Source organism: Cetorhinus maximus, chromosome 5, assembly GCF_964194155.1.
Source record: "Cetorhinus maximus chromosome 5, sCetMax3.hap1.1, whole genome shotgun sequence".
In the NCBI taxonomy this organism is placed as follows: Eukaryota; Metazoa; Chordata; class Chondrichthyes; order Lamniformes; family Cetorhinidae; genus Cetorhinus; species Cetorhinus maximus.
In genome coordinates this window covers 171,959,686-171,986,711 of record NC_135883.1, presented here as the reverse complement: position 1 = coordinate 171,986,711, position 27,026 = coordinate 171,959,686, and the positions used below count along the sequence as shown (strand labels likewise).

General features: G+C 43.8%; 1 protein-coding gene across 3 annotated transcripts in view; it reads left to right on the top strand.

Moving 5' to 3' along the window:
- The first annotated feature begins 3,074 nt into the window (after nt 1-3,074).
- The window catches only part of abcc10 (ATP-binding cassette, sub-family C (CFTR/MRP), member 10), a 235,541-nt gene continuing 211,589 nt past the window's right edge, over nt 3,075-27,026 (top strand). For 2 of the 3 annotated variants that reach the window (XR_013576686.1, XM_078542807.1), the window contains exons 1-3: nt 3,075-3,128; nt 5,730-5,922; nt 7,166-8,564. Coding sequence is in view for 2 of the 3 variants with exons in the window: in XM_078542807.1 (XP_078398933.1) it covers nt 5,762-5,922; nt 7,166-8,564 (1,560 nt within the window). In the remaining variant the exon portion in view is untranslated. The remainder of the gene's footprint in view (nt 3,129-5,729; nt 5,923-7,165; nt 8,565-27,026) is intronic. The other variant, XM_078542808.1, reaches the window with a different exon arrangement.

Here is a 27,026-nt window from a genome sequence, read left to right as displayed (position 1 = left end):
GAAATTACAGCGAAGTGCAAGAATAATTGATTAGTTAAATCTTAATTATACTTTAATTAATTGATTAATTAAGACTTTAATAATTCAAATATAGACTGGGATAGTAGTAAAGGATGGAATGTAGGAGATACGGTGGTGTAGTAGTAATGTCACTGGACTAGTGATCCAGAGGCCCAGACTAATGCCCTGGGGAGGTGGATTCAAATCCCACCACAAGAACTGGTGGAATTTATATCTAATTAACAAAATCTGGAATTTTAAAAAAGCTAGTCTCAGTAATGGTGACCATGAAACTATCATCGATTGTCATAACAACCCACCTAGTTCATGAATGTCCTTTAGGGAGGGAAATCTGCTGTCCTTACCTTGTTTGGCTTACATGTGACATGGTTGACTCTTAACAGTCCTCTGAGATGGCCTCACGAGCCACTCATTTCAAGGGCAATTAGGGATGGATAACAAATGCTAGTCCTGTCACCAGGGTAAGAATAATTAACTGGGGGAAAGCTAACTACAATAGGGTAAGAATGGATCTGGGCCAGATAAATTGGAGTCAAAGATTGACAGGAAAAATTGTAATTGAACAATGGGATACCTTTAAAGAAGAAATAGTTCAGGTACAGTCAAGGTATATTCCCACAAAGATGAAAAGTAGGGGCAATCAAATCCAGAGCTCCCTTGATGCCAAGAGATATAGGGATTAAGACAAAGAAGAAAACGTGCGCTTATGACAGATGCCAGGTGGATAATACAACTGAGAACCTGGTTGAATATAGAAGGTTCAAAGGGGAATTGAAGAAGCAAATAAGAGAAGCAAAGAGAGAGAGTATGAAGAGACTGGCAGCTAAAAAAGAGGAATCCAAAAGTCTTCTATGGGCATACAAAAAGCAAAAGGGTGGTAAAAGGTGGAGTTAGGCTGATTAGGGACCAAAAAAAGGGATTTATGCATGGAGGCAGGGGGCATGGCTGAGGTGCTGAATGAATACTTTGCATCTGTCTTTACCAAGGATGAAAATGCTGCACAGATAATGCTTGAAAAGAAGGTAGTTCAGACACTGAAGGATTTAAAATGGATAAAGAGGAGGTATTGAATAAATAAATACTTGAAGTTGATAAAGCATCAGAACTGGATGTGATGCATCCTAGGATACTGAGGGAAGCGAGAGTGGAAATTGTGGAGGCACTGGCCATAATTTTCCAGTCTTCCGTAGACTCAGGAGTGGTGCCAAAGGAATAAAGATAAGGCAACTACAAATCAGTCCATTTAACCTCAGTGGTGGGGAAACTTTTGGAAACATTAATTCAGGAAAAATTTAATAGGCACATGGGCAAATGCAGGTTAATTAAAGTCAGCATGGATTTGTTAACTTGCTGGAGTTTTTTGATGACTTGACATAGAGGGTTGATGAGGGCAATGCTGTTGATGTGGTATATATGGACTTCCAAAACATAACAGATACAGTGCTGCACTACAGACTTGTGAGCAAAGTTAGAGCTCATGGAATAAAAGGGACAATAGCAACATGGATACAAAATTGGCTGAGCGACAGGAAACAGAGATTAATGATTAATGGATGCTTTTTGGACTGGAAGGAGGTTTATAGTCGAGTTCCCTGGGATCCCTGCTCTTCCTGATATATAAACGGCCTCGATTTTGTAGTACAGGGAATAATTTCAAAACTTGTGGCTACTACAAAATTTGGAAGTATTGCAAACTGTGAGGAAGATTGTGTAGAACTTCAAAAGGATACAGACAGGTTGGTGGAAATTTATTGCAAAGAAGTGTGAAGTGATTCATTTTGTTAGGAAGAGCATTGAGAGACAATACAAAATAAGGGGTACAATTCTAAAGGGGATGTAGGAGTGGAGGGACCTGGGCGTATATGTGCATAAATCATTGAAGGTGGCAGGACAGGTTGAGAACACAGTTAATAAAGCCTATGGTGTCCTTGGCTTTATCAAATAGGAACATAGAGTATAAAAGCAAGGAAGTTATGTTAAATCTGTATGAACCACTGGTTTGGCCTCAACTATAGTGTTGTGTCCAGTTCTAGGCATCACACTTCAGGAAAGATGTGAAGGCATTAGAGAGGGTGCAGAAAAGATTAATGAGAATGGTTCCAGGGGTAAGGAACTTCAACTAGGTTGATGGATTGTAGAAGCTGGGACTGTTTTCCTTGGGGAATAGAAGGTTGAGAGGAGATTTTATACAAGTATTCAAAATCATGAGGGATATGGACAGAATTGATTGAAAGAACCAAGTCGCTTTGGCAGAAAGATGGAGAACCCGAGGGCACATATTTAAGGTAATTAGCAAAAGGAACAATGGGAGTATGAGAAAAAACTTTTTTATGGAGCTGAGGGGTTAGGATCTGGAATGTGTTGCCTGAGATTGTGGAGGAGGAAGGTTCAATTGAGGGATTTGAAAGGGAATTGTATCAATGTCTGAAAAGGAAAAATGTGCAGGGCTACAGGGAAAAGGGAAGAAGCATTCCATGAATTGCTCCTGCAATGGGCCTAAAAGGACATGATGGGCCTGATGGCCTCCTTCTGTGATGCAGCCATTCTATGATTCAGCGAATCAATATATCACCTGTTATTAGTACAGATCAGGAGATTGGCGATTTATCCCCAATTAGTTTTGGCCTTGATGTTCTGATCACAATTTAAGAGGCGGCGGGGGGGTGGAAATCAAGCAGCATTCTCGCGGATTCCCATCAGGAACAAGCCTGGAAATGATGCTTTCCACAGTTGAAGAGCTTTTCAGCTCTTTCAGAGTTCTCTGATCGGTAGTATTGTAACACGGCATGAACCTTGATTAAATTAAGTAGATTAACACCAATGTTAAAATAACGATTGAAAAATGCAGGCTTTGCTGCCCAGATGCATTCACGAAGATTGGCTCCTGCGCGGAGTATCAAAGTCCAGCAGTGGAGAAGGGTGGAGAGGACAGGGTGAAGTGAAGTGAAGTGGAAGGAGGTTTGCAGCCTCCAGGCACAAGGGGGTGCTCTCACAATGCTGCTGCTGCGCCAGTCACTGCGAGGGACACCAACTTGGTGCCAGAAAACCTCGTTGGCGAGGGAAGGGCGGAGCTTCCTTCACTGAGCGGCTTCGAGCTGAAGCTGAACGTAAGGTTTTCTGTATTTCAACAAAATCTGAAATAAAAAAAACAAAACAATGAGGGCATCTCGACCTGAAACCTTACTTCCGTCCCTCTCTCCAGATGTTGCCCGACCTGCTGAGTATTTCCGTGTCAGCAATGTTAAAACCGGCAAGGAGGAATCAAAGCGCAGGGAGGCTGAGGCTCCTTCTATTTAAAACCCGGACCATTCACTGACTCTTTCTACAGCCGTAAACATTGTTTCAATTGTTTTTTTTTTGTTATTGCCATTTCCACTTGTCTGTTTATTTCGTGGAAGTTGCAAATCAACTGCAAACTGGGTCTGGAGAAATGTAGCGCAAGAATCTGAACTTCTCTCGTGTGGGAGAAACCAAACCCTCGCTGTCCAGTAATGACTGTGTCTTTATATTGGAGAAACTCTCTGCTCATCCAATGTGGATTGAGACCCAACCTCCAGTCACATTCTGTGCACAGAGACGGGGAGGCGGAATTCGCAAAATGCCTGATTTGTCCGCTCTTCATTACAAGTTAGTCTCTCCCACTGAGCGCGATAGGCCTGGTACTTGGTGCGTTTCCAACAGGAACAACCAAAACCTCGGCTAATTTTCGTGATAACGAACCCTAGACATTGGTACCAATTGTAACAGCTCCTGAACTGCGCTCAACTAAGATAAAAGCAACATACTGCGGATGCTGGAATCTGAAATAAAAACAGAAAATGCTGGAAAAACTCAGGTCTGACAGCATCTGTGGAGAGAGAAACAGAGTTAGCATTTGAGTCTGCATGACTCTTCAGAGCTAAAGAGAAATAGAAATGTGATGAAATATATACTGTATAATTTATACTTCCCTTCCTTGACCTCTCTGTCTCCATTTCTGGTGATAGACTGTCCACCAATATTCATTACCAGCCCACCGTCTCCCACAGCTGCCTCGGCTACAGCTCCTCACACCTCGCTTCCTGTAACGACACCATCCCATTCTCTCATTTCCTCCGCCTCTGTCACATCTGTTCCAATGCTGCCACTTTCCAAAATTTCCTCCTTAATGGAGGTTCCCCCCCCCCCAACTGTGGCTGACGGGGCCCACAGCCTTGTCTGACCCATCTTCCACACCTCTGTCCTCACACGTTCCCCTCTGCTAGAAGCATGATAGGGTCCCCCTTGTCCTCACTTATCACCCTAACAGCTTCTGCATTCAAAGGATCATCCTCTGCCATTTCTGTCAATTCCAGCATGATGCCACCACCAAACACATCTTTCCCTCCCCCCACCCCCCCAAAGTCGGTGTTACGTATGGACCGTTCCCTCCGGGACACCCTGGTCCACTCCTCCACCCCAACACCTCATCCCCTCCCCACGGCACCTTCTCATGTAATCACAGAAGATGCAACGCCTGCCCCTTTACCTCCTCCCTCCTCACTGTCCAAGGGCCCAAATACTCCTTTCAGGTGAAGCAGCACTTCACTTGCACCTCCTTCAATTTGGCCTACTGCATTTGATGCTCCCACTCTGCTCCCTGGCTTTTACATTGGGGAGACTCAAGGCGGTCTGGGTAACCGCTTTGCGGAACACCTTTGGTCTGTCTGCAAGCATGACCCAGACCTCCCTGTCGCTTGCCATTTCAACACACCATCCTGCTCTCATGCACACATGTCTGTCCTTGGCCTGCTGCAATGTTCCAGTGAAGCTCAACGCAAACTGGAGGAACAGCATCTCATCTTCCGATTAGGCACTTTACAGCCTTCCGGGCTTAAAATCGACTTCAACAACTTCAGAATGAATTCTATTGTCACCTCTTTTATAATCCCTTTTTTAAAATTTATTTTTATTTTTTATTTACATTTTTATTTTTATTCATTTATTCATTGTTTTATCCCCTTTTTATTGCCTTATCCCTTTTTCTATCCTTTTTCCCCAACCACCGCCCCCTCCCCCCACCCAACCCCAAAAAGGCCATTGTTACTTGTTCAATGTTGTTCTTCCACAGAGTGCTGACCCTTGTTCTGCTATTCACACATTCTGCTTTCTTACCTTTTTGCCACTGTCAGCACCTTCTTTAGTCTTTACCACTACTATTAACACTCCTTTTGTCTTGTTTCCATGATAATTTTGTCAATCTCTTTTTAGCCCCCACCTTCTGGCCTTCTATCCAGCTTCACCTGCTCTAACCCCTTAAACAGTATAAATTTCATCACATTTTTACTCTTTAGCTCTGAAGAAGAGTCATATGGACTCGAAACTTTAACTCTGTTTCTCTCTCCACAGATGCTGTCAGACCTGCTGAGTTTTTCCAGCATTTTCTGTTTTTATATCTGCGCTCAACTAACTCTGGACCAAACGCACTGAATATTGGACTTTCCAGTTCAGGCCACACTTGGCTGATGATTTTCTCACTGATGCATCAATAAAACATTGTATATTTTTAAAGAAAATATTCAAAAATATTATATTTTTAAAGAAAATATTTATTCAAAAAATTTGCTACATTTTGAGCAAAGATAGTACCTTTATCAAACTTGTTGCTGTGCTTGTGCCCACTTTGTAAGGCTGTTCTGATGCTGTGTTTGTTGCCTTATCTAGCTAATGTACTGTTTCTCCTTTCCCAGTTGTACCCTGATGCTGTGGCTTCTATCCTGGTATGGCTGATTTCCTAGCTGAATTATGTGACACCGATCGTTCGAACCCATTTCCAGTGTGGGATAATGGTAGTATTGGATATTGCTTCAATCGACTAGTCCTTAATGTGCTGCCACACACTGCTCTGGCTTTTGCCAGTGCCTGCTATCTTAACACCCCTCGGTATGTGCATTCCGTACCTCAGCTATTATGTCAAGTTACAAACTCTCAAGTTTGAAGATTAATGTGCTGATTTGATTAGCTTGTTCATATTCAGGGGTGGGGGTGTCTGGTTCTGAAAGTATGGAGTTGTATTGTGACACAGAATGAAATTGTTTCCGGGACAGAATTAGTGCAGTCTTGAGGTGATAAGTAAGATTGACGTAGCACTGAAATTCTAGGTTTTTCTCTTTGACTCTGACTTTTTCCCCCTCCACTGCTCTTGAAGACTTGGGTGCCAACAAAGACACTTTTCCTTGGGCTTCATGGGCTCCCCCTCTTTCTTTGGTACCTCGTGGCCATTATTTCTGTGAAACATGGCACTGCGCTAACAGGGTATTCGCATGTGGGAGGAGTTTCACAGCTCAGTCCCATCCTTTCCTCACTTGCTGACCACACCAATGCACTTTCCAATGAGGCAATTGTTGCTCATTAATTAGGAACAAGAACTGTAGAGGATTTCTGTATGGCTCTATTACAACATACAGTGCATCTATTTATTAAGGGCCATAGATATAAAATTAAATACAAAAGACAGGAAGGACAGAAGAAATCTCGTCACACAGAGAGCTGTGAGGATGTGGAATTCACTTCCTGGTTTAGTAGTTGAGTCAAGAGCTATGTCAATATTTAAGATTCAATTGGATAATTGGATGAAAGAAAAGGTGAACAAATTTGAAAAGTATGAGTGAACTGTGTTGTGTGAAAATGCTGGCATCACTTGTTGGGCTGAGTGGCCTGTTTCCATCTTGCAACTATGATGTAAGGTTTAGATTTTAATCAGTCAAACAATTTAAAGCTAAAACTTTCCTATATATTATTCATTTTATATATTCAAGATTTTTTTAAAAGCTATCCTCAGAGCGGTAGAAAGTAGTGGATGTTAGAGTCCCGAGAAGTTCTGAAAAGTTGTGGCCCATTAAAGCAAAAAACTATCTCTAATTTGGTCCTCAGTTATCAGTTTCACTAGGAAAGGCCGCAGGTTGACTGCTGGGCACAAAGTAAAAATGCTCCCTGGTAAAATCAGAATGATCTGAAGTTATGGCTTTATTGCATTTTGGGGTAGTGTAGAGCATGCTTTGTGGTGTCTAAATGCTGTACCATTACTGACACTGATGCCCAAAACTTTCCTTAATGTCAACATCTCTCACTTTGATCACAAAAAGAAAGTAATTCAAAATCTCCTAAATTTGACTTTTTCTTTCAGATCTCGCTGGCAGACTTTCACCTGGAGTTGGGAATGCAGGATTATCATCTCTTTTATTCAGGTGGCTCTTTTCCTCATTGATGGGGTAACAATCATCTTTTTTCCGAACTTGCAAACTCTGTGGCTGGAGGTATTGGTGGACTCTGTTGCTGTGATAGCCTGGCTTGTACATGGACTGGCAGTGAGTGCGCTCAGTAAGTCTCAGTATGGACGCTCACTGGGTCCAGCAATACTGCCTTTCTTTGCAGTCTTGCCTGCCCCTGCATTAATTATCATTCTGGTAGCTGATTGCCAGGCTCGACAGGTCACATGTTCAAATTACCTTTCGAGCTGGCTAAGATTCATTTTGACCTGTGCAGAATTAACTTTGCTTCTTGCTTATCTGGTTGTGCTAGTCGCCTCCCAACCTGGAAGAGATGAAATAAGCCCTGAGCAGGAGCCATTGTTGCAAGGTGGGGCTGCAGGACCCGAAGGAGAGATTGTGGCTGAAGATGGGGCAAGCTGGGTCTCTCGCCTCTTCTACTTCTGGATGAACCCCATCTTGAAGCGTGGCTACAATTTGCAGATTACCCAGCCCAATGATGTCTACCAGCTACCTCCGAAACTTAGGACCCATAACATTGAAGAACTTTTTCAGAAAAGCTGGCAAAAGTGTGTGTTGGAGAAGGCAGCAAGAAAGGAAAAGAAACAGCACAAACCAGAATCTGATAGCAATCGGCGCATCAACAGCAGTCAGAACACCCGCAGAAATTCGTGGCGTGACCAACAGAGATCCGAGGAGACCCAGAAAGAGACCACATCTACAAACGTGGAAAAGGAAGTGCATCTTCTCTCCGTCTTGCATAAAGCCTTCGGCCATCATTATTACTGCCTTGGACTATTAAAGTTTGGAGGCAGCATGCTGGGCTTTTCAGGGCCTCTGCTTTTAAACTTGCTGCTCTCTTTCATGGAGTCTGGCACTCAGCAAATGACCAAGGGCATCTGGTACACACTGGGCCTGTTTCTCAGCACTTTTGTGGGTGCTGTTCTTCTCAACCAATTCAACTACCGAGTCATGATGGTTGGTTTGAAGGTCCGGTCAGCTATAATATCTGCCATTTACCGCAAAGCTCTGCATGTCAACATTATCACTCTGTCCAAATTCTCTGTGGGTGAGATTGTCAACTTCATGAGCATTGACACAGACCGGATAGTGAATTTCTTTCCCAGTTTCCATGAGGTGTGGAGCTTACCCTTTCAGTTTAGTCTCACTCTCTACCTTCTGTACCAGCAGATTGGTGTGACTTTCCTAGGGGGTCTTGTGGTAGGGTTACTGCTAGTGCCATTAAACAAGGCCATCGCCAACATAATCATGGAGAATAACAGGAAAATGCTAGGACACAAGGACTTCAGAGTCAGGGTAAGCATTAAGTAGAATGACAGAAAATTTACAACATAAGAATGGGTCATTCTGTCCAACTGCTTTATGCCAATTTTATACTTTATACAAGCCTTTTCCAACCCACTTTCATCAAATTCTCTCAACGTTTCATTCTATTTCTTTCTCCTTTGTTTATTTAGCTTCTCTTTCAATGCATCTTATGCTATTTGTCTCACTATTTTATTTTGTAGTGGGTTCCACATTCAAACTATTCTCTGGGTAAACAAGTTTGTCCTGAGTTCCCTATTGGATTTATTGATGACTATTCTATGTTCCCGAACTTTGGACTCTATCACAAATGGAAACATTTTCTCTACATCTACCCTATCAAACCCTTGCTTTTAAAGGCCTCTGGCCACTTCTTGGCCCTCACTTTTCTAGAGAAAAGAGATCCAAACTGTTCAGTCTTTTCCTGCTATATATGCCCTCTCAGTTCTGGTATCATTCTTGAAAATCCTTTTGCAACTTCTCCAATGCCCCTAAAATCATCTTGTAATATGGAAATTGGAACTCTGCTCGTTCCTCCCAAGTACGGCCCAACCAAAGTTCCATTCAAGTTTCTCAAAACCTCTTTGTTTTCAGTTCTATTCTTCTAGAAATGAACTCCAGAACTCTGCATTTTAAGCCTTATTAACTTGCGTTGCTTCTTTTAGTGATTTGTAAATCTGTACCCCTAGATCCAGTTGCTCCTCTATCCTGTTTAGAATCCTTAGAAAAGAGTAAATGGCCTTCTCGTTTCACCTACCAAAATACACTACCTCACACTTATCAATGCTAAAATTAATTTGCCAATAACATGTTCTTTCTCCAAGTTCATTAACAGCTTGTGATTTTTTTGACATTCTTCCTCAGCATTAACGATGCACCCCTCAACCTCCCACCCAATTTGGTATCTTCCACAACTGTCCAGAGTGAAATTGTACTTCTGATTCCTGAGTCCAGCTCATTCAGATACATGATGAACAACAGTGGTCCCAGCATTCAACCCAATGGAACACCACTTTCCTTTTTTCGCCATTCTAAATAGCTACCCTTAAACCCCACTCTCTGACTTCTGTTTTTTAACCAGCTTGCTATCCAGGGACTTGTCCCCTGACTCTGAATATTCTGACCTTAGCCATGAATCTGCTATCTGCTACCTTATCAGGGGTCTTTTGAAAATCTGTGTATGTTCCATATACTGCATCACCCTTAAGTTATCTTCTTCAAAATGTCACAACAACTGTATCATTAGCAACTGCTTCATGATTCATTTCTCTGCCATGTCCTCCAAAGGTGCTGACTCCTGCTGGTGTGTGGTGTCACAAATAGTACACACTCTTCAGAATCACAGAATGAGTAAGAATCACAGAATTGTTACAGAACAGAAGGAGGCCATTAAATTTTTTTTTTATTCGCTCATGGGATGTGGGCGTCGCTGCCTAGGCCAGCATTTATTGCCCATCCCTAATTGCCCTTATTCAGAGGACATTTAAGAGTCAACCACATTGCTGTGGGTCTGGAGTCACATGTAGGCCAGACCAGGTAAGGACAGCAGATTTCCTTCCCTAAAGGATGTTAGTGAACCAGATGGCCATTCAGCCCATTGTCTGTGCTGGTTCTCTGAAGGAGCAATTTAGCGCTATTCCCTTACATTTGCCCTGTAATCCTGCACGTCCTTCCTTTTCAGATAATAATCCAATTCCTTCTTGAATGCCTCAATTGAACCTGCCTCCACAACACTCTTGGGCGCTGCATTCCAGATCCTGCCCACTAGCTGCACAAAAAAGTTTTTCCCCATGTTGTCATTGGTTCTTTTGCCAGTTATCTTAAATCTATGCCCTCTTGTTCTTGATCCTTCCACCAATGGGAACAGTTTCTCTCTACCAACTCTGTTCAGACCTCTCATGATTTTGAGTACCTCTATCAAATCTCCTCTTAACCTTCTATTCCCCAATAAAATAGCCCCAACTTCTCCAATCTATCTACATAACTGAAGTTCCTCATCCCTGGAACCATTCCCATGAATCAGGTGGTGTGGTGTGCTGGTAGTGTCAATGGACTAGTAATCCAGAGGCCCAGGCGAATGCTCTGGGGATGTGAGTTCAAATCCCATCTTGGCAGCTGGTGGAATTTAAATTCAATTACTAAATCTGGAATTGAAAGCTAGTCCCAGCAATGGTGACCAAGAAACTATCACCGATTTTTGTAAAAAGCCACCTAGTTCATAATGCCCTTTAGGGAAGGAAATCTGCCGTGTTTACCTGGTCTGGCTGACATGTGACTGCAGACTCACAGAAAAGTGGTTGACTCTAAAATGTCCTCTGAAATGGCCTAGCAGGGACACTCAGTTCAATGGCAATTAGGGATGGGCAATAACTGCTGGCCTTGCCATTGTTGCCCACCTCCCAAGAAAGAATGAAGAAAAAAGAACCTTTTCTGCGCTCTCCCTAATGTCTTCACATCTTTCCAGAACTGGATGCAATATTCCAGTTGAGGCCGAATCAGTGTTCCATAGAAGTTTAATATAACCACCTCACTTTGTATCCTATGCCCATATTAATAAAACTGGGGATGCTGTATGTTTTATTAACCGCGGTCTCAACCTGTCCTGCCACCTTCAATAATTTATGTACATATACACCCGGGCCCCTCTGCTCCTGCACCCCGTTTTTATATTGACTCTCTGCATTCTTTCCACCAAAGTGAATCATTTCATACTTCTCTGCATTAAACTTCATCTTGTTCACCCATTCTACCAACCTATCTGTCCTTTTGAAGTTCTATACTATCCTCTTCACAGTTCACAGTATTTCCAAGTTTTGTATTGCCTGCAAACTTTGAAATTGTTCCCTGTAGACTAAGACCGAGGTCATTAATATATATGAGAAAGAGCAGGGTTCTAACACTGACACCTAGGGAACTCTACAATAAACCTCCCTTCAAGTCTGACAAACATTCATTAACAACTAGTCCGTGTTTCCTGTCACTGAGTCAATTTCATATCCATGTTGCTACTAACTTTGAACTCTAACTTTGCTCACAAGTCTGTTGTGCAGCACTTTATCAAATGCCTTTTGGAAGCCTCTGTACACCACATCAACAGCATTGCCCTCATCAACCCTCTCTATCATCTCATCAAAAATCTCCAGGAAGTTAGGTAAACAAGATTTGCTCTTAACAGATAAAAGCAAAAAACTGCAAATGCTGGAAATCCAAAACAAAAACAAGAATACCTGGAAAAACTCAGCAGTCAGACCTGCTGAGTTTTTCCAGGTATTTTTGTTTTTGTTTTGCTCTTAGCAGATCTGTGCTGGCTTTCTTCAATTAACCTGCATTTGCCCAAGTGACTATTAATTTTGTCTAGAATTATCATTTCCAGAAACTTCTCAATTACTGAGATTAAACTGACTAGTCTGTAGTTGCTGGACTTATCTTTACATTTTTTTGAACAAGGGTGTGATGTATGCAAATCTCTGGTACCACCCCTGAGCTGAAGGCATACTGGAAAATTGTTGCTTCCACAATTTCTGCACTCACATCCCTCATATAATCCTGTAACCTTATCAATTTTAAGTATAGGCAGCCTATACAATACCTCCTCTTTACCAATTTTAAACCTTTCAAATGTCTGAACTACCTCCTTTTGAACCATGAGCTGTGCAGCATCTTCCTTGGTAAATGCGGATACAAAGTGTTCATTTAATTCCTCAGATGTGCCCCCTGCCTTAATCCCTTTTTTGGTGCCTAATTGGCCCCACTGCTCCTTTTACTATTCATATGCCGATAGGTGACTCTTGGATTCCCTTTTTTGTTAGCTGCCGGTCTCTTTTTATACGCTGTCTTTGCTTCCCTTATTTGCTTTTTTTAATTCCCCTCTGAATTTTCTATACCTAGCACAAATGAAGATCATTATGGTTGTTGGAGGTCAATCATCTCAGCTCCAGGACATCACTGCAGGTGTTCCTCAGTGGAGTGTTCTTGTCCCAACTGTCTTCAATTGCTTCATCAATGACCTTCCTTCCATCATAAGGTCAGAAGTGAGGATGTTCACTGATGAATGCACAATGGTCAGCACCTTTCATGACTCCTCAGATACTGAAGCAGTCCATGTCCAAATCCAGCAAGACCTGGACAATATCCAGGCTTGGGCTGACAAGTGGCAAGGAACACACAAGTGCTGGGCAATGACCATCTCCAACAAGAGAGAATCTAACCATCGCCTCTTGACATTCAATAGCATTACCATTGCTGAATCCCCCACTATCAACATCCTGGGGTTTACCATTGACCAGAAACTGAACTGGACTAGCCATATAAATATTGTGGCTACAAACGCAGGTCAGAGGTTAAGAATCCTGCGGTGAGTAGCTCACCTCCTGACTCTCCTAAACCTGTCCATCATCTACAAGGCACAAGCCAGGAATGCGATCGAATACTCTCCACTTGCCTGGATGAGTGCAGCTCCAACAACACTCAAGAAGCTTGGCACCATCTAGGACAAAGCAGCCCACTATATTGATACCTCATCCACAAACATTCACTCTCTTCACCACCAGGAGTCAGTTACTGCAGAAAGGAGAGATGATATCTTGGAGGGGGCATCGAATGAAGCTTTGTGGGTAGAGCTTAGGAATAAAAAAGGGGCAGCCACATTGTTAGGTGTTTATTATAGACCCCCAGATAGTCATCGGGAAATTGAGGAGCAACTATGTGCACAATTTGCGGGGGTGTGTAGAAACAATAACAATAGGGTAATTATATAAGGTGATTTCAACTTTCCCAACATTAATTGGGATAGACATAGTGTTAAGGGCTTGGATGGAGAGGGTTTCTTGAAATGTGTACAGGAGAACTTTTTAGGTCAATATGTAGAGGGCCCAACAAGGGACAGCGCAGTGCTGGACCTAATTCTGGGGAATGCAGCCGGACAGGTGGCTGAGGTGGTGATGGGCGAGCATTTTAGTGATAGCAACCACATGGTACAGTTTAAGTTTGTTATGGACAAAGAAATAGACAAGTTGCAAAAAAATGTTTTGGACTGGGGGAGAGTGGATTTTAGTAAAATAAGGCAGGAACTGGCCAAGGCAGACTGGGAACAGCTACTTGTGGGGGAAATCTACAGAAGAACAGTGGGGGGTGTTCAAAAAGGAAATGGGGAGGGTACAGGCTCAACATGTTCCCTCTAGGGTGATAGGAAGGAGTAACCAGCCCAGAGAACCATGGATGACCAGAGAGATTCAGGTTATAATGAGAAGGACAAGATAGGCTTTTAGCAGGTACAAGGGGAGCAAATCAGCAGAGGCATTAGTGGAGTACAGAAATTGCAGGGTGGCGCTTAAGAAAGCAATTAGGAGAGCAAAGGGGGGATACGAGAAAGCTCAGGCTGGTAAAAGTAGGGAAAATCTCAAGATATTCTATATCAATGGGAAGAGGATAACCAGGGAAAGAGTAGGGCGCATAAGGGACCAAGGGGGCAATGTATGGGTGGAGCCAAAGGACATCAGTGGAGTATTGAATGAATACTTCACATCCGTCTTCACCCAAGAGAATGAGAATGAAGGTATCGAACTCGGGGAGAGAGACTGCGAGGTTATTCAGCAAATTGATATAGGGAGTGACAAGGTATTGGAGGTGTTGGCAGGCTTAAAAGTGGACAAATCTCCAGGTCCGGATGATTTGTGTCCCAGACTGCTGAGGGAGGCAAGGGAGGAGATTGCAGGGGCTCTGACCCAAATTTTGAATTCCTGTCTGGCCACAGGGGAGGTGCCAGAGGACTGGAGAACAACTAATGTGGTTCCACTATTTAAGAAGGGTTGCAGAGATAAGCAAGGGAACTACAGGCAGTGAATCTCATGTCAGTGGTAGGGAAACTATTGGAGAAAGTTCTGAAGGAGAGAATCTATCTCCACTTGGAGAGGCAAGGTTTGATCAGGGATAGTCAGCATGGCTTTGTCAGAGGGAGGTCATGCCTAACAAATTTGATTTAATTTTTTGAGGAGGTGACCAGGTGTGTAGATGAGGGTAGTGCAGTTGTTGTAGTTTATATGAATTTCAGCAAAGCTTTTGACAAGGTCCCACATTGGAGACTTATAAAGAAGGCAAATGCACATGGGATACAGAGTAACTTGATAAGGTGGATTCAAAATTGGCTTAGTTGTAGGAAACAGAGGGTGATGACAGAAGGATGCTTTGGTGACTGGAAGCCAGTGTCCAGTGGCGTACCACAGGGATCTGTGCTGGGTCCCCTATTATTTGTCATTTATATAAACGACATAGTTGAGAATGTGGGGGGTAGGATTAGTAAGTTTGCGGATGACACAAAGATTGGCTGGGTGATTAACAGGTTGAGTGTCTTGGGCTACAGGAAGATGTAGACGGGATGGTCAAATGGGCAGATAAGTGGCAGATGGAATTTAACCCTGAAAAGTGTGAGGTGATACACTTTGGAAGGAGTAATTTGACAAAGAAGTATTCAATGAACGGCATGACACTAGGAAGTTCTGAGGAACAAAGAGACCTTAGCGTATGTGTCCATTGATCTCTGAAGGCGGAGGGGCATATTAGTGGGGTGGTGAAAAAGGCATATGGAACACTTGCCTTTATCACTTGAGGCATAGATTACAAAATTAGGGAGGTCATGTTGGAGTTGTATAGAACCTTGGTGAGGCCACAGCTGAAGTATTGTGTGCAATTCTGGTTATAGGAAGGATGTGATGGCACTGGAGCGGGTGCAGAGCAGATTTACCAGGATGTTGCCTGGGATGAAACATTTAAGTTATGAAAAGAGGTTGGATAGACTTGGGTTGTTTTTGTTGGAGCAGAGAAGACTGAGGGGCTACCTGATCGATGTGTACAAGATTATGAGGGGCATGGACAGGGTGGTTAGGGAGCAGCTGTTCCCCTTAGTTGAAGGGTCAGTCATGAGGGGACACAAGTTCAAGGTGAGGGGCAGGAGGTTTAGGGGGGATGTGAGGAAAAACTTTTTTACCCAGAGGGTGGTGACAGTCTGGAATGCGCTGCCTGGGAGGGTGGTGGAGGTGGGTTGCCTCACATCCTTTAAAAAGTACTTGGATGAGCACTTGGCACGTCATAACATTCAAGGCTATGGGCCAAGCGCTGGTAAATGGGATTAGGGACGTAGGTAGGTCAGGTGTTTCTCACGTGTCGGTGCAGACTTGATGGGTCGAAGGGCCTCTTCTGCACTGTGTGATTCTGTGAAAACAGTACAGATATGAAAGGTGCAGTGTCTAAATAATGGATCGCCAATAAAACAGCATAGATACTAAAGGTGCAGTGTCCAAATAACAGATCACCAATAAGATAGCACAGATATAACAGGTGCAGTGTCTAAATATCAAATCAGCAATAAACAGCACAGATATAAAAGGTGCAGTGTCTAAATAACAGATCACCAGTAAAACAGTACAGATATAAAAAGGTTCTGCGATGAGCAACTCACCTCCCGACTCCCCAAAACTGTCCACCATCCACAAGGCACAAGTCAGGAGTGTGATGGAATACTTCCCATTTGACTGAATGAGTGCAGCTCCCACAACACTCAAGAAGCTTGACACCATCCAGGACAAAGCAGGCAGCTTGATTGGCACCATGTCCACAAACATTCACTCCCTCCACCACCAACACACAGCAGCAGCAGTGTGTCCCATCTACAAGATGCACAGCAGGAATTCACCAGGCTCTTTAGACAGCACTTTCCAAACCCATGACCACTACCATCTAGGACAAGGGCAGCAGATAGATGGGAACACCACCACCTGGAGGTTCCCCTCCAAGTCACTCATCATCCTGACTTGGAAATATATCGTCGTTCCTTTACTGTCGTTGGGTCAAAATCCTGGAATTTCCTTTCTAACAGCACTGTAGGTGTACCTACACCACATGGACTGCAGTGGTTCAAGAAGGCAGCTTACCATCACCTTCTCAAGGGCAACTTGGGATGGGCAATAAATACTGGACTAGCCAGTAAAGCCCACATCCTGTGAATAAATAAAAAATAGATAAATAAGTTACAGATCACTAATAAAACAGCATAGATATAAAAAGGTACAGAGTGTAATAGAAACATAGAAAATATGAGCAGGAATAGGTCAATTTGGCACTTCAAGCCTACTCTTCCATTTCCTTTTTAAATATATTCAGAAATTGCGACACTTGTTCTAAACTTCCAAACCTGAGGAAACATCATCCTTGCATCCAGTCTGTCCATCCCTGTTCGAATTTCATATGTTTGAATGAGATCCCCTCTCATTCTTCTAAACTCTAGTGAATACAGGCCTAGTCAGCCTAATCTCTCCTCATACGACAATCCTGCCATCTCAGGAATCAGTCTGGTGAACCTTCGGCTTGCTCCTGTACTCAACTTACCTTGCAACGACGGCCAACATACCATTTGCCTTCCTAACTGCTTGCTGCACCTGCGTGCTTGCTTTCAGTGATTGATGTACAAGGACATTTCCCAATCTGTCACCATTTAAATAATACTCTGCCATTATGATTTTCCTACCAAAGTGGGTAACTTCACATTTACCTATGCTGTACTACATCTGCCATTTATTTGCCCACTCACTTAGCCTTAAAGCCTCTTAACCAAGTTTCTTGTCAGCAAACTTGGAAATATTGCATTTGGTCCCCTCATCCAGATCATTGATATATATTACGAGTAGCTGGAGCCCAAGCATTGGTCTCTGTGGCATCCCACTAGTCATCACCTGCCACTCTGAAAAAGACCCACTTATTCCCAATCTCTGTTTCCTGGCTGTTAACCAATTCTCAATCCATGTTGATATATTACCCTCAATCCCATGTGCTTTAATATTACACACTAGCCTGTTATGTGGGACTTTATCAAAAGCTTTCTGAACACCCAAATACACCACATCTCCTTGTTCTCCCTTATCTATTATGCCAGCTATGTCCTCAGAAAACTTCTGTAGGTTTGTCAAATATGATTCCCATTTCATAAATCTATGTTGACTTTGTCTAATCAGTTGATAATTTCAAAGTGTCCTTTGTCGCATCCTTTAGAATAGACTCTAGCATTTTTCCTACAACTGATGTTAGGCTAGCCGGTCTATAATTTGCTGTTTTCTCCCTCCCTCCTTTTTTAAATTCTGGGGTTACATTTGCCACCCTCCAATCTGTTGTGTTTTTGTGCCAGAAAGGAATGTATAACTGTTGCAATGCATACATTCATTCCTTAAATATTAGCCATTGCCAATCCACCTTTTCTTGAAGTTCCCCAATCTATCTTAGCCAACTCATGCCACATACCTTCGTAGTTTTGTTTGTTTAGATTTATGACCCTAGTTTCAGATCGGACAACTTCACTTTCCATCCTAATGAAGAAATCTCTTGTGTTATGGTCACTCTTCCCGAAAGGACTCTGCACAACACGATTACATTATGACACAGCTGATGGCAAATGCAGAGTTGTTCAAATCCCAGAAGGAAACTTGAAACAACTGTCATAAGTAATTTTTGCAATTTGTATGTTTCGAGATGCAGGCTTTGAATTCAGTTATAATAAGACCACCGAGTCTCAAGAGGTTTTTATAAAACTAAATTAAACATTGATAAATTAAAAGATTGTAAGCACATATGTCTACAAATTACCATGATAACAACTTCTCAAAAGCTAACTAATCTGACTCAGTTACACCTCCGGAAGGCAACAATAAAACACAGATTTAAACAGTGTACAAGATTATGAGGGCATGGACAGGGTGGATAGGGAGCAGCTGTTCCCCTTAGTTGAAGGGGACAGACAGTTACAAGGGGACATAAGTTCAAGGTGAGGGGCAGGAGATTTAGGCGGGATATGAGGAAAAACTTTTTTACCCAGAGGGTGGTGACGGACTGGAATGCGCTGCCTGGAAGGGTGGTGGAGGCGGGTTGCCTCACATCCTTTAAAAAGTACCTGATGAGCACTTGGCACATCATAACATTGAAGACTATGGGCCAAGTGCTGGTAAATGGGATTAGGTAGGTAGGTCAGGTGTTTCTCACGTGTAGGTGCAGACTCGATGGGCCGAAAGGCCTCTTCTGCACTGTGAGACTCTGTGATTCTGTGACACACAGCAGCAGTGTGTATCATCTTCAAGTTGCACTGCAGAAGCTCACCAAGGCTCTTTAGACAGCACCTTCCAAACCCATGACCACTGCTATCTAGAAGGACAAGGGCAGCAGATAGATGGGAACACCACCGCCTGGAAGTTCCCCTCCAAGCCACTCACCCATCTGACTTGGAAATATATCGCCGTTCCTTCATTGTCGCTGGGTGAAAATCCTGGAACTCCCTTCCTAACAGCACTGTGGGTGTATCTACACCACATGGATTGCAGCAGTTCAAGAAGGCAGCTTACCACCTTCTCAAAGGCAATTATGGATGGGCAGTAAATGCTGGCCTCACCAGCAACGCCCATATCCCAGAAAAAAAGTGTTTAGCCTGGTTCTCAACATAAGCACACTTTTACTCCTTCATCTTAATCTCTATCTCTTTTGTCAACCAGGTGGGCCTGGATTTGTTTGCCCATATTTTTCACCTTTGTGGGAATATACCTTAACTGTACCTGGACTATCTTTACTTTAAAGGCAGCCTATTGTTCAGTTACAGTTTTGCTTGCCAACCTTTGATTCCAATTGATCTGTGCCAGGAAACTGTCAGGAAGGCACTTGATCAACATCTTGCTTTCCCTCAATTTCCAGTAATCCTGGTGTGGCAGTAAGGTTGGTGTCTTCCAACATGGAAGAGATGGACATTACCATGTTCGGTTCAGTCTCTAGTTCTGGACTTGTTTAGCTGCCTGCATCCTTGACTACCACTTTTGGTACATAGATAGGTGTGGATGCACTTTCCAAGGGGTCACCATTGTCGGGTGAATGTGGTATTGTACCAATGTATTCTGTTGCTTGAGTTTCATCTTCCCCCTGCACAGCAGACTCAGAGAGGATTATCTCACATACTTGTTGGTCCAGTTGGTTCATTACCACTTCAGTAAGAACACGTTTACCCTGTGTCCGCTGGGCATCTTCCTGGAAAAGGGCTAGATTATCGGCCCCTGTGAAAAATGTCAAAAAATCAGCGCTGAAGTTCCAATCTGGATCATCAGTGCATTTGGATACTTGAGGGTCTCAGATTTGACATCAAAGATGACTGTTGATTGACATTCTCCACTATCTTGGTGAGGTCGAGGTCAACACAACAAAAGAGAAAATTCCTGATTGTGAAAAACATGTAATCCAGTTTGTTCTTGTACAGCACGATGCTTCTGACTTGTAGCTTGATCTCTCCTGAACCATATAACTGGGTTTCAGTTGTCCTCAGCCATTGTGTTAACAGTTATGGTTCTTTGTTAGGGAAGACTGTTACGATTGTTCCTGTATTCAATTTGAAATTTGTGATGTGTCCATTTTCACAAATGTCTGCATTCCAGAAAGATCTTCGGTCTCGCCTAGGAAACATTGTTGTTCCTCTTCTTGTTGACATTCCTCTAATTCATTTATGGCTTTGTTTGTGAAGATTCTCTCTGTATGTATCTAAAGGTTTTAGTTCTGCATATCTTTCCAAAGTATCCTTTTTTTTATTCATTCATTGGGTGTGGGCATTGCTGGCTAGGCCAGCATTTATTGCCCATCAATAATTGCCCTTGTTCAGAGGGCATTTTAGAGTCAACCACATTGCTGTGGGTCTAGAGTCACATGTAGGCCAGACCAGGTGAGGATGGCAGATTTCTTTCCTTAAAGAACATTAGTGAACCAGAAGTGTTTTTACGACAATCGGAAATGGTTTCATGGTCATCATTAGACTTTAAGTTCCATATTTGTATTGAATTCAAATTCCACCATCTGTGGGTTCGAATCCTGCCATGGCATGGGTCTCTGGATTACTAGCCTAGTGACAATACCACTACGCCATCGCCTCCCCAAACATTTTGCAGTGAAAGCATTCTGCAGTGCTTGTAGGACACTGTTCATGTCTGTGAGGCCTTTTGGCAGCACAGCGCTGGCATGGTTTAATGGCATCTTGAGCTTTTGTTCCATAAGGTCTCTTTTTTCCTGGAGTGTCTTTGACACTTTTTTCATAAGCTGTACTGTCATTGGGGGTTTTCTGAACCACGGTTTGTCTTCCCCTTTTTAGCATGGCTCTATTGATTTTCTGATTTTTTTTTCAGCAACTGTATCACCTTTTCCAAAGTTAAGTCTCCTTTGGATTACAGTAGGTCAGATAGGGTGTCATTGGTAACACCGATTACAATGCGATCTCGTATCAGCTCAGTTTTAAGATCACCATATTAGTAACCTTCAGCCAGTTGATATGGGTAATTGATAAAGGTATCAACTGGTTCACCAGGTTTCTGCACCCGTTTGTTAATCTTGGCTCTTGCTAATATCTTGCTGATCCATAAATTAAAATAATTATCAAAGGCTTTTAAGACCTCTTCAAATTTGTCTGATGCTTCATTAATGCCTTGACTTGCTATCACATCATCAGCAATTGCTGCAATTGAGTACAATAGTGTATTAAAAACAAAAATAAAAATACCTGGAAAAACTCAGCAGGCCTGACAGCATCTGTGGAGAGGAACACAGTTAACGTTTTGAGTCCGTATGACTCTTCAACAGAACTAAGGAAAAATAGAAGAGAGGTGAAATATAAGCTTGTTTAAGGGGGGGGGGTGGGACAAGTAGAGCTGGATAGAGGGCCAGTGATAGGTGGAGATGGACAAAGAGGTGTTGATGGTGCCACTTCTCTTCAAGGAATGCCTGCCTTGAAGAAGTATTGCTCTTTCCGACAGGATTTCCATCTCTCTCTTTTGCCTTGTTCACCTTCATTGCTTTCCATTTCTCTCCTGGTGTTTGACAAGGTGTTTACTAAAACTCGCTTTCACAGCCATATTTCCTTCCTCAGTGACTGTCTCCGTCTCCGACTTACCCCACGTGGATTTCAGCTGAAGTTCTATCCCTCATGTTTCGAACCCACCCAGGATTACAAGTATCTCTGGGACATTCAACACTCCACGGACTGCTGTTCTCATCGCATCCTGAGATCCACACTCAGTGCCATGCACCGCCATCTGAACACACTCGACCTCTCCCTCCAGCAGCACCAACGCACCCTATTTCTAAGCTGCCCGTGCCCCCAGTTTCATTTTATTCTTCGTCTTATCCGATGCCTCAACAAGAAACTTTGTCTCTTTCTTTCAGGTGCAAAGTGACGCAAGCTCCAACAATTCATCGACACCAACGCCCATCCAGGACCCTCCACCCCTGCCCATCCCTCTGTCCCCATCCCGTCTTCCAATCCCAGCCCTGGCCGTGTATTCACCATACCCTCTGACCTTCCCCTCTCTGATGCTGAACGTTCACTGCTCAGCAAAGGACTCAGTTTCATACCCTTACGCCCTCATCTCAATGAATTGCGGGTTCGGCACGATGCTGAACTCTTCTTCCGCCGCCTTCGTCTCCGTGCTCACTTCTTTGGGCCGGAGTCCTCTCCCCATTCAATGGATCCTTTTACCCGCCTCCAATATTCTCCTTCCGCCTGGACCCACCCCTCTGGATTCTTACCTCCTCTTGATCTTTTCATTGAGAACTGTCGGCGTGACATCAGTCGTCTCAATTCCTCTGCTCCTCTCACCCACTCTAACCTGTCTCTTTCTGAACTTGCTGCACTCTGTTCTCTCAGGTCCAACCCTGACATTGTCATCAAACCTGCTGACAAGGGTGGTGCTGTTGTTGCCTGGCGCACTGACCTCTACCTTGCAGAGGCTGAACGTCAACTCGCAGACACTTTCTCCTACCTCCCCCTGGAACATGACCCCACCATTGAACATCAAGCCATTGTTTCCAGGACTGTTACTGACCTCATCTCCTCTGGAGATCTTCCTTCCACAGCTTCCAACCTCATAGTCTCCCAACCTCAGACAGCCCGCTTCTACCTCCTACCCAAAACCCACAAACAGGACTGTCCCAGCAGACCGATCATGTCAGCCTATTCCCGCCCCACGGAACTCATTTCTTGCTATCTTGACTCCATTCTCTCTCCCCTTGTCCAGTCCCTTCCCACGTACATCCGTGATTCCTCTGACACCCAACATCATATTAACAATTTCCAGTTCCCTGGCCCCGACCGCCTCCTCTTCACCATGGACGTCCAATCCCTCTATACCTCCATCCCCCAATGAGATGGTCTGAGGGCTCTCCGCTTCTTCCTCGAACAGAGGCCCAAACAATCCCCATCCACCACTACTCTCCTCCGTCTGGCTGAACTTGTTCTCTCACTGAACAATTTCTCCTTAAACTCGTCTCACTTCCTCCAAATAAAAGGTGTGGCTATGGATACCTGCATGGGCCCCAGTTATGCCTGTCTCTTTATAGGGTATGTAGAACATTCCTTGTTCCAGGCCTACTCTGGCCCCCTCCCACAACTCTTTCTCTGGTACATCGATGATTGCTTCGGTCCTGCTTCATGCTCTCGTCTGGACCTGGAAAAGTTTATTAATTTTGCTTCCAATTTCCACCCCTCCTTCAATTTCGCATGGTCCATCTCTGACACTTCCCTTCCCTTCCTTGACCTCTCTGTCTCAATTTCTGTTGATAGACTGTCCACCAATATTCATTACAAGCCTACCGACTCCCACAGCTACCTCGACTACAGCTCCTCACACCCCGCTTCCTGTAAGGACTCCATCCCATTCTCTCAGTTCCTTCGCCTCTGTTGCATCTATTCTGATAATGCCACTTTCAAAAACAGTTCCTCTGATGTGTCTTCCTTCTTCCTTAACTGAGGTTTTCCACCCACGGCGGTTGACAGGGCCCTCAACCGTGTCTGGCCCATCTCCCGCGCATCCACCCTCACATCTTTCCCTCCCTCCCAGAACCATGATAGGGTCCCCCTTGTCCTCACTTATCATCCCACCAGCCTCCGCATTCAAAGGATCATCCTCCGCCATTTCCACCAACTCCAGCATGATGCCACCACCAAACACATCTTCCCTTCACCCCCCCTGGCGGCATTCCGCAGGGATCATTCCCTCTGGGACACCCTGGTCCACTCCTCCATCACCCCCTACACCTCAACCCCCCCCCACGGCACCTTCCCATGCAACTGCAGAAGGTGCAACACCTGCCCCTTTACTTCCTCTCTCCACACCGTCCAAGGGCCCAAACACTCCTTTAAAGTGAAACAGCATTTCACTTGCACTTCCCTCAATTTAGTCTACTGCATTCGCTGCTCCCAATGCGGTTTCCTCTACATTGGAGAGACCAAATGCAGACTGGGTGACCGCTTTGTGGAACACCTTCGGTCTGTCCGCAAGCATGACCCAGACCTCCCTGTCGCTTGCCATTTCAACACTCCACCCTGCTCTCATGCCCACATGTCCGTCCTTGGCCTGCTGCAATGCTCCAGTGAAGCTCAACGTAAACTGGGGGAACAGCACCTCATCTTCCCACTAGGCACTTTACAGCCTTCCGGACTGAATATTGTGTTCAACAATTTTAGATCATGAACTCTCTCCTCCATCCCCACCCCCTTTCCGATCCCCCTTTTTTCCAATAATTTATATAGATTTTTCTTTTCCCACCTATTTCCATTATTTTTAAATGTATTTCCATCCATTGTTTTATCTCTACCTTTTAGCCTATTTCGATCCCTTCCCCCCACCCCATCCCCACTAGGGCTATCTGTCCCTTGCTCGTCCTGCTTTCTACCCTTAATGTCATCTATTAGCACATTCCTTAGATAATATCTCCACCGTCAGCACCTCTTGGCCTTTTGCCTCTGACATCTTTTGGCTAACTCCACCTATCACTGGCCCTCTATCCAGCTCTACTTGTCGCACCCCCCCTTAAACCGGCTTATATTTCACCTCTCTTCTATTTTTCCTTAGTTCTGTTGAAGAGTCATACGGACTGGAAACGTTAACTGTATACCTCTCCGCAGTTGTTGTCAGACCTGCTGAGTATTTCCAGGTATTTTTATTTTTGTTTTGGATTTCCAGCATCCGCAGTTTTTGGCTTTTACAATAATGTGTTGACTTGTTCAGCCTCAGACTTATTGTTCAATCCGGATGCAATTCTGAATCGTAAAAATCTCTTCTTCCTTAGTGCCCAATTCTGTGTTTGATCTGGCCCTTCCACATGCCGAAATCATTCTGGCAAGGTCAATTTGGAATCCATAGCTGTTGAAAGCTCTTTGGAGGTTTGCCTTGATTTTTTAAAACTTCTGTTGCAGTAATGGAGTTTTCCTGTGCTGACCAGGCTTTCACTGATACTCTCACTGCGGCCGCTGACCCTCTTTGGTAATTGTTCCTAAACTTTGCAGAATTTTGAAACTAATGGCTGTAAGTTACTGCCAAGCCCTGTTCACTGCTTTCCTCCTGTTGGGGAATCGTGTTTAAGGAGACATTTTGTTAAATCAATTGCTACCTCGCAGTTGCCATGTGCAATGGCATCGACCTCAGTCTCAGGCTGCGGGGCATATCAAAACCCACGCTTGTGAAAGTGGAATTTGCTCACTGCTGCCTGCTTTCTGTGCCGTTAATTTGAAGGCTTGCTCATCCTTGATCATCACTAGGTTCTTTTACTTTGCTATTGGATCGGGATTTTTCACGGATCACCATGTCCTATGGTAGTAAGCTGAACAGTTGATTTTTTTCTGCCTCTCCCTCTGCCTCCATGTCTTCCATGGAGCTCTTTTGGAGATTTTCAACTGTCTTACTGATAAAAGTATCTATCTTCTGGTTCACCAGGTTTTGAGGCCTTATTTCAAGTCAGACTGGCAAACTTTTTTAAAGTTGATTCTCGGAGATTGCAGGGTCCTTCACAGCTGCTACCCTGTTGTATGCAATTGGCTAAGGAACAATTGCAGAGACATGGATATGTCTGAACAACAACTGGTTTATTGGATAAACATAACTATTTACAGATATACAAGACTACAGGTGTTACTCAGTCTAAGCAATGAGCTTTCTCCTTTTTAACTCAGTCATGTATCTCCCTCTTATATCATCATCGTATGGGTGGTACTGTTTCTGCAGTCTCACTCATTAACCCTTTCAGCCCTGAACACCTGAATACTACAATCACTCCTCCCCAGAAGTTGCTTTACTAAATAATTAATTAATTTACCCTTTCTCATGGCACATTACGAGATTTAAGATAAAAGCACAGCTCTCCGCTCTGAAGAAGAGCAATACGGATTTGCAACGTTGACATTGTTTTTCTCTCCACAGATGCTGTCAGACCTGCTGGGTTTTTCCAGCATTTTCTGTTTTTATATGAGATTGAAGAGTCTGTTTCCTAGTTGGTTACTTGACACACAGTTCTAGAAACTGTCTTGAATATATTCCATGAACTCGCCCTCCACACTACTCCTGCAAATTTAGTTTATCCCATCTGTTTGAAGATCAAAAGTTCTGCATGCTACATTCATCTCTAATTTCCTGATTCATGCTCTGCCCTGCACTGCAATTACCATTAGGGGGGGCCGATAAACAACTTTCATGATGCTTTCTGCTCCTTGTTGTTTGTCAGCTCCATCTAAACTGATTCTGCAAATTTTGTGTGCTAAGATCCCTTCTCTACTGTCTTTATCCCATCCTTTATTATCAGGGCTACCTCCACCCACTTTTCCATTTTGCTGATCCCTTCCAAAGGCCAAGTATCCTGAAATATTTAGTTCCCCACCTTGGTCATTTTACAACCATATTTCCATAATAGTATTGGATCAAACCCATTCATTTCTATTTGTGTTATTCATCTATTTTGTTGCAAGTATAAGTGTACAGACAATAGAGTGACACAGGGATCATCACTCCCACTTCTGGCTACATTGTGAACACAAGAAATAGGAGCAGGAGTAGACCTTATGAGCCTTTGATCCTGCTCCACCATTCAACATGATCATGGCTGATCTTGGGCTTCAACCCCTCCCCATTTCCCATGCCCCTTGATTCCCTGAGAGATCAAAAATCCGTCTATCCCAACCTTAAATGTATTCAATGAAGGAGCATCCACAGCCCTCTGGGGTAAGGAATTCCAAAGATTCACAACCCTTTAAGTGAAGTAATTCCCCGGCCATCTCAGTCTTCAATGATTGGCCCCTTATCCTGAGACTGCCCCGCGTTTTAATATCCTTGACCAATGGAAATAATCTCTCAGCATCTACCCTGTCAAGCATCTTTAGAATCTTGTACATTTCAGTGACATCGCCTCTCATTCTTCTGAACGTCAGGGAAAATAGAACCAATTTGCTCAACCTCTCATCATAGGACAGCCCCCTCATAGAACCATAGAAAAGTTACAGTACAGAAGGAGGCCATTTGGCCCATCTTGTCCATGCCAGCCCGAGGACACCCAGGTGCCCTTTCTAATCCCACCTTCCTGCACCCGGCCCATAGCCCTGCAGCTTACAGCACTTAAGGTGCAGATCCAGGT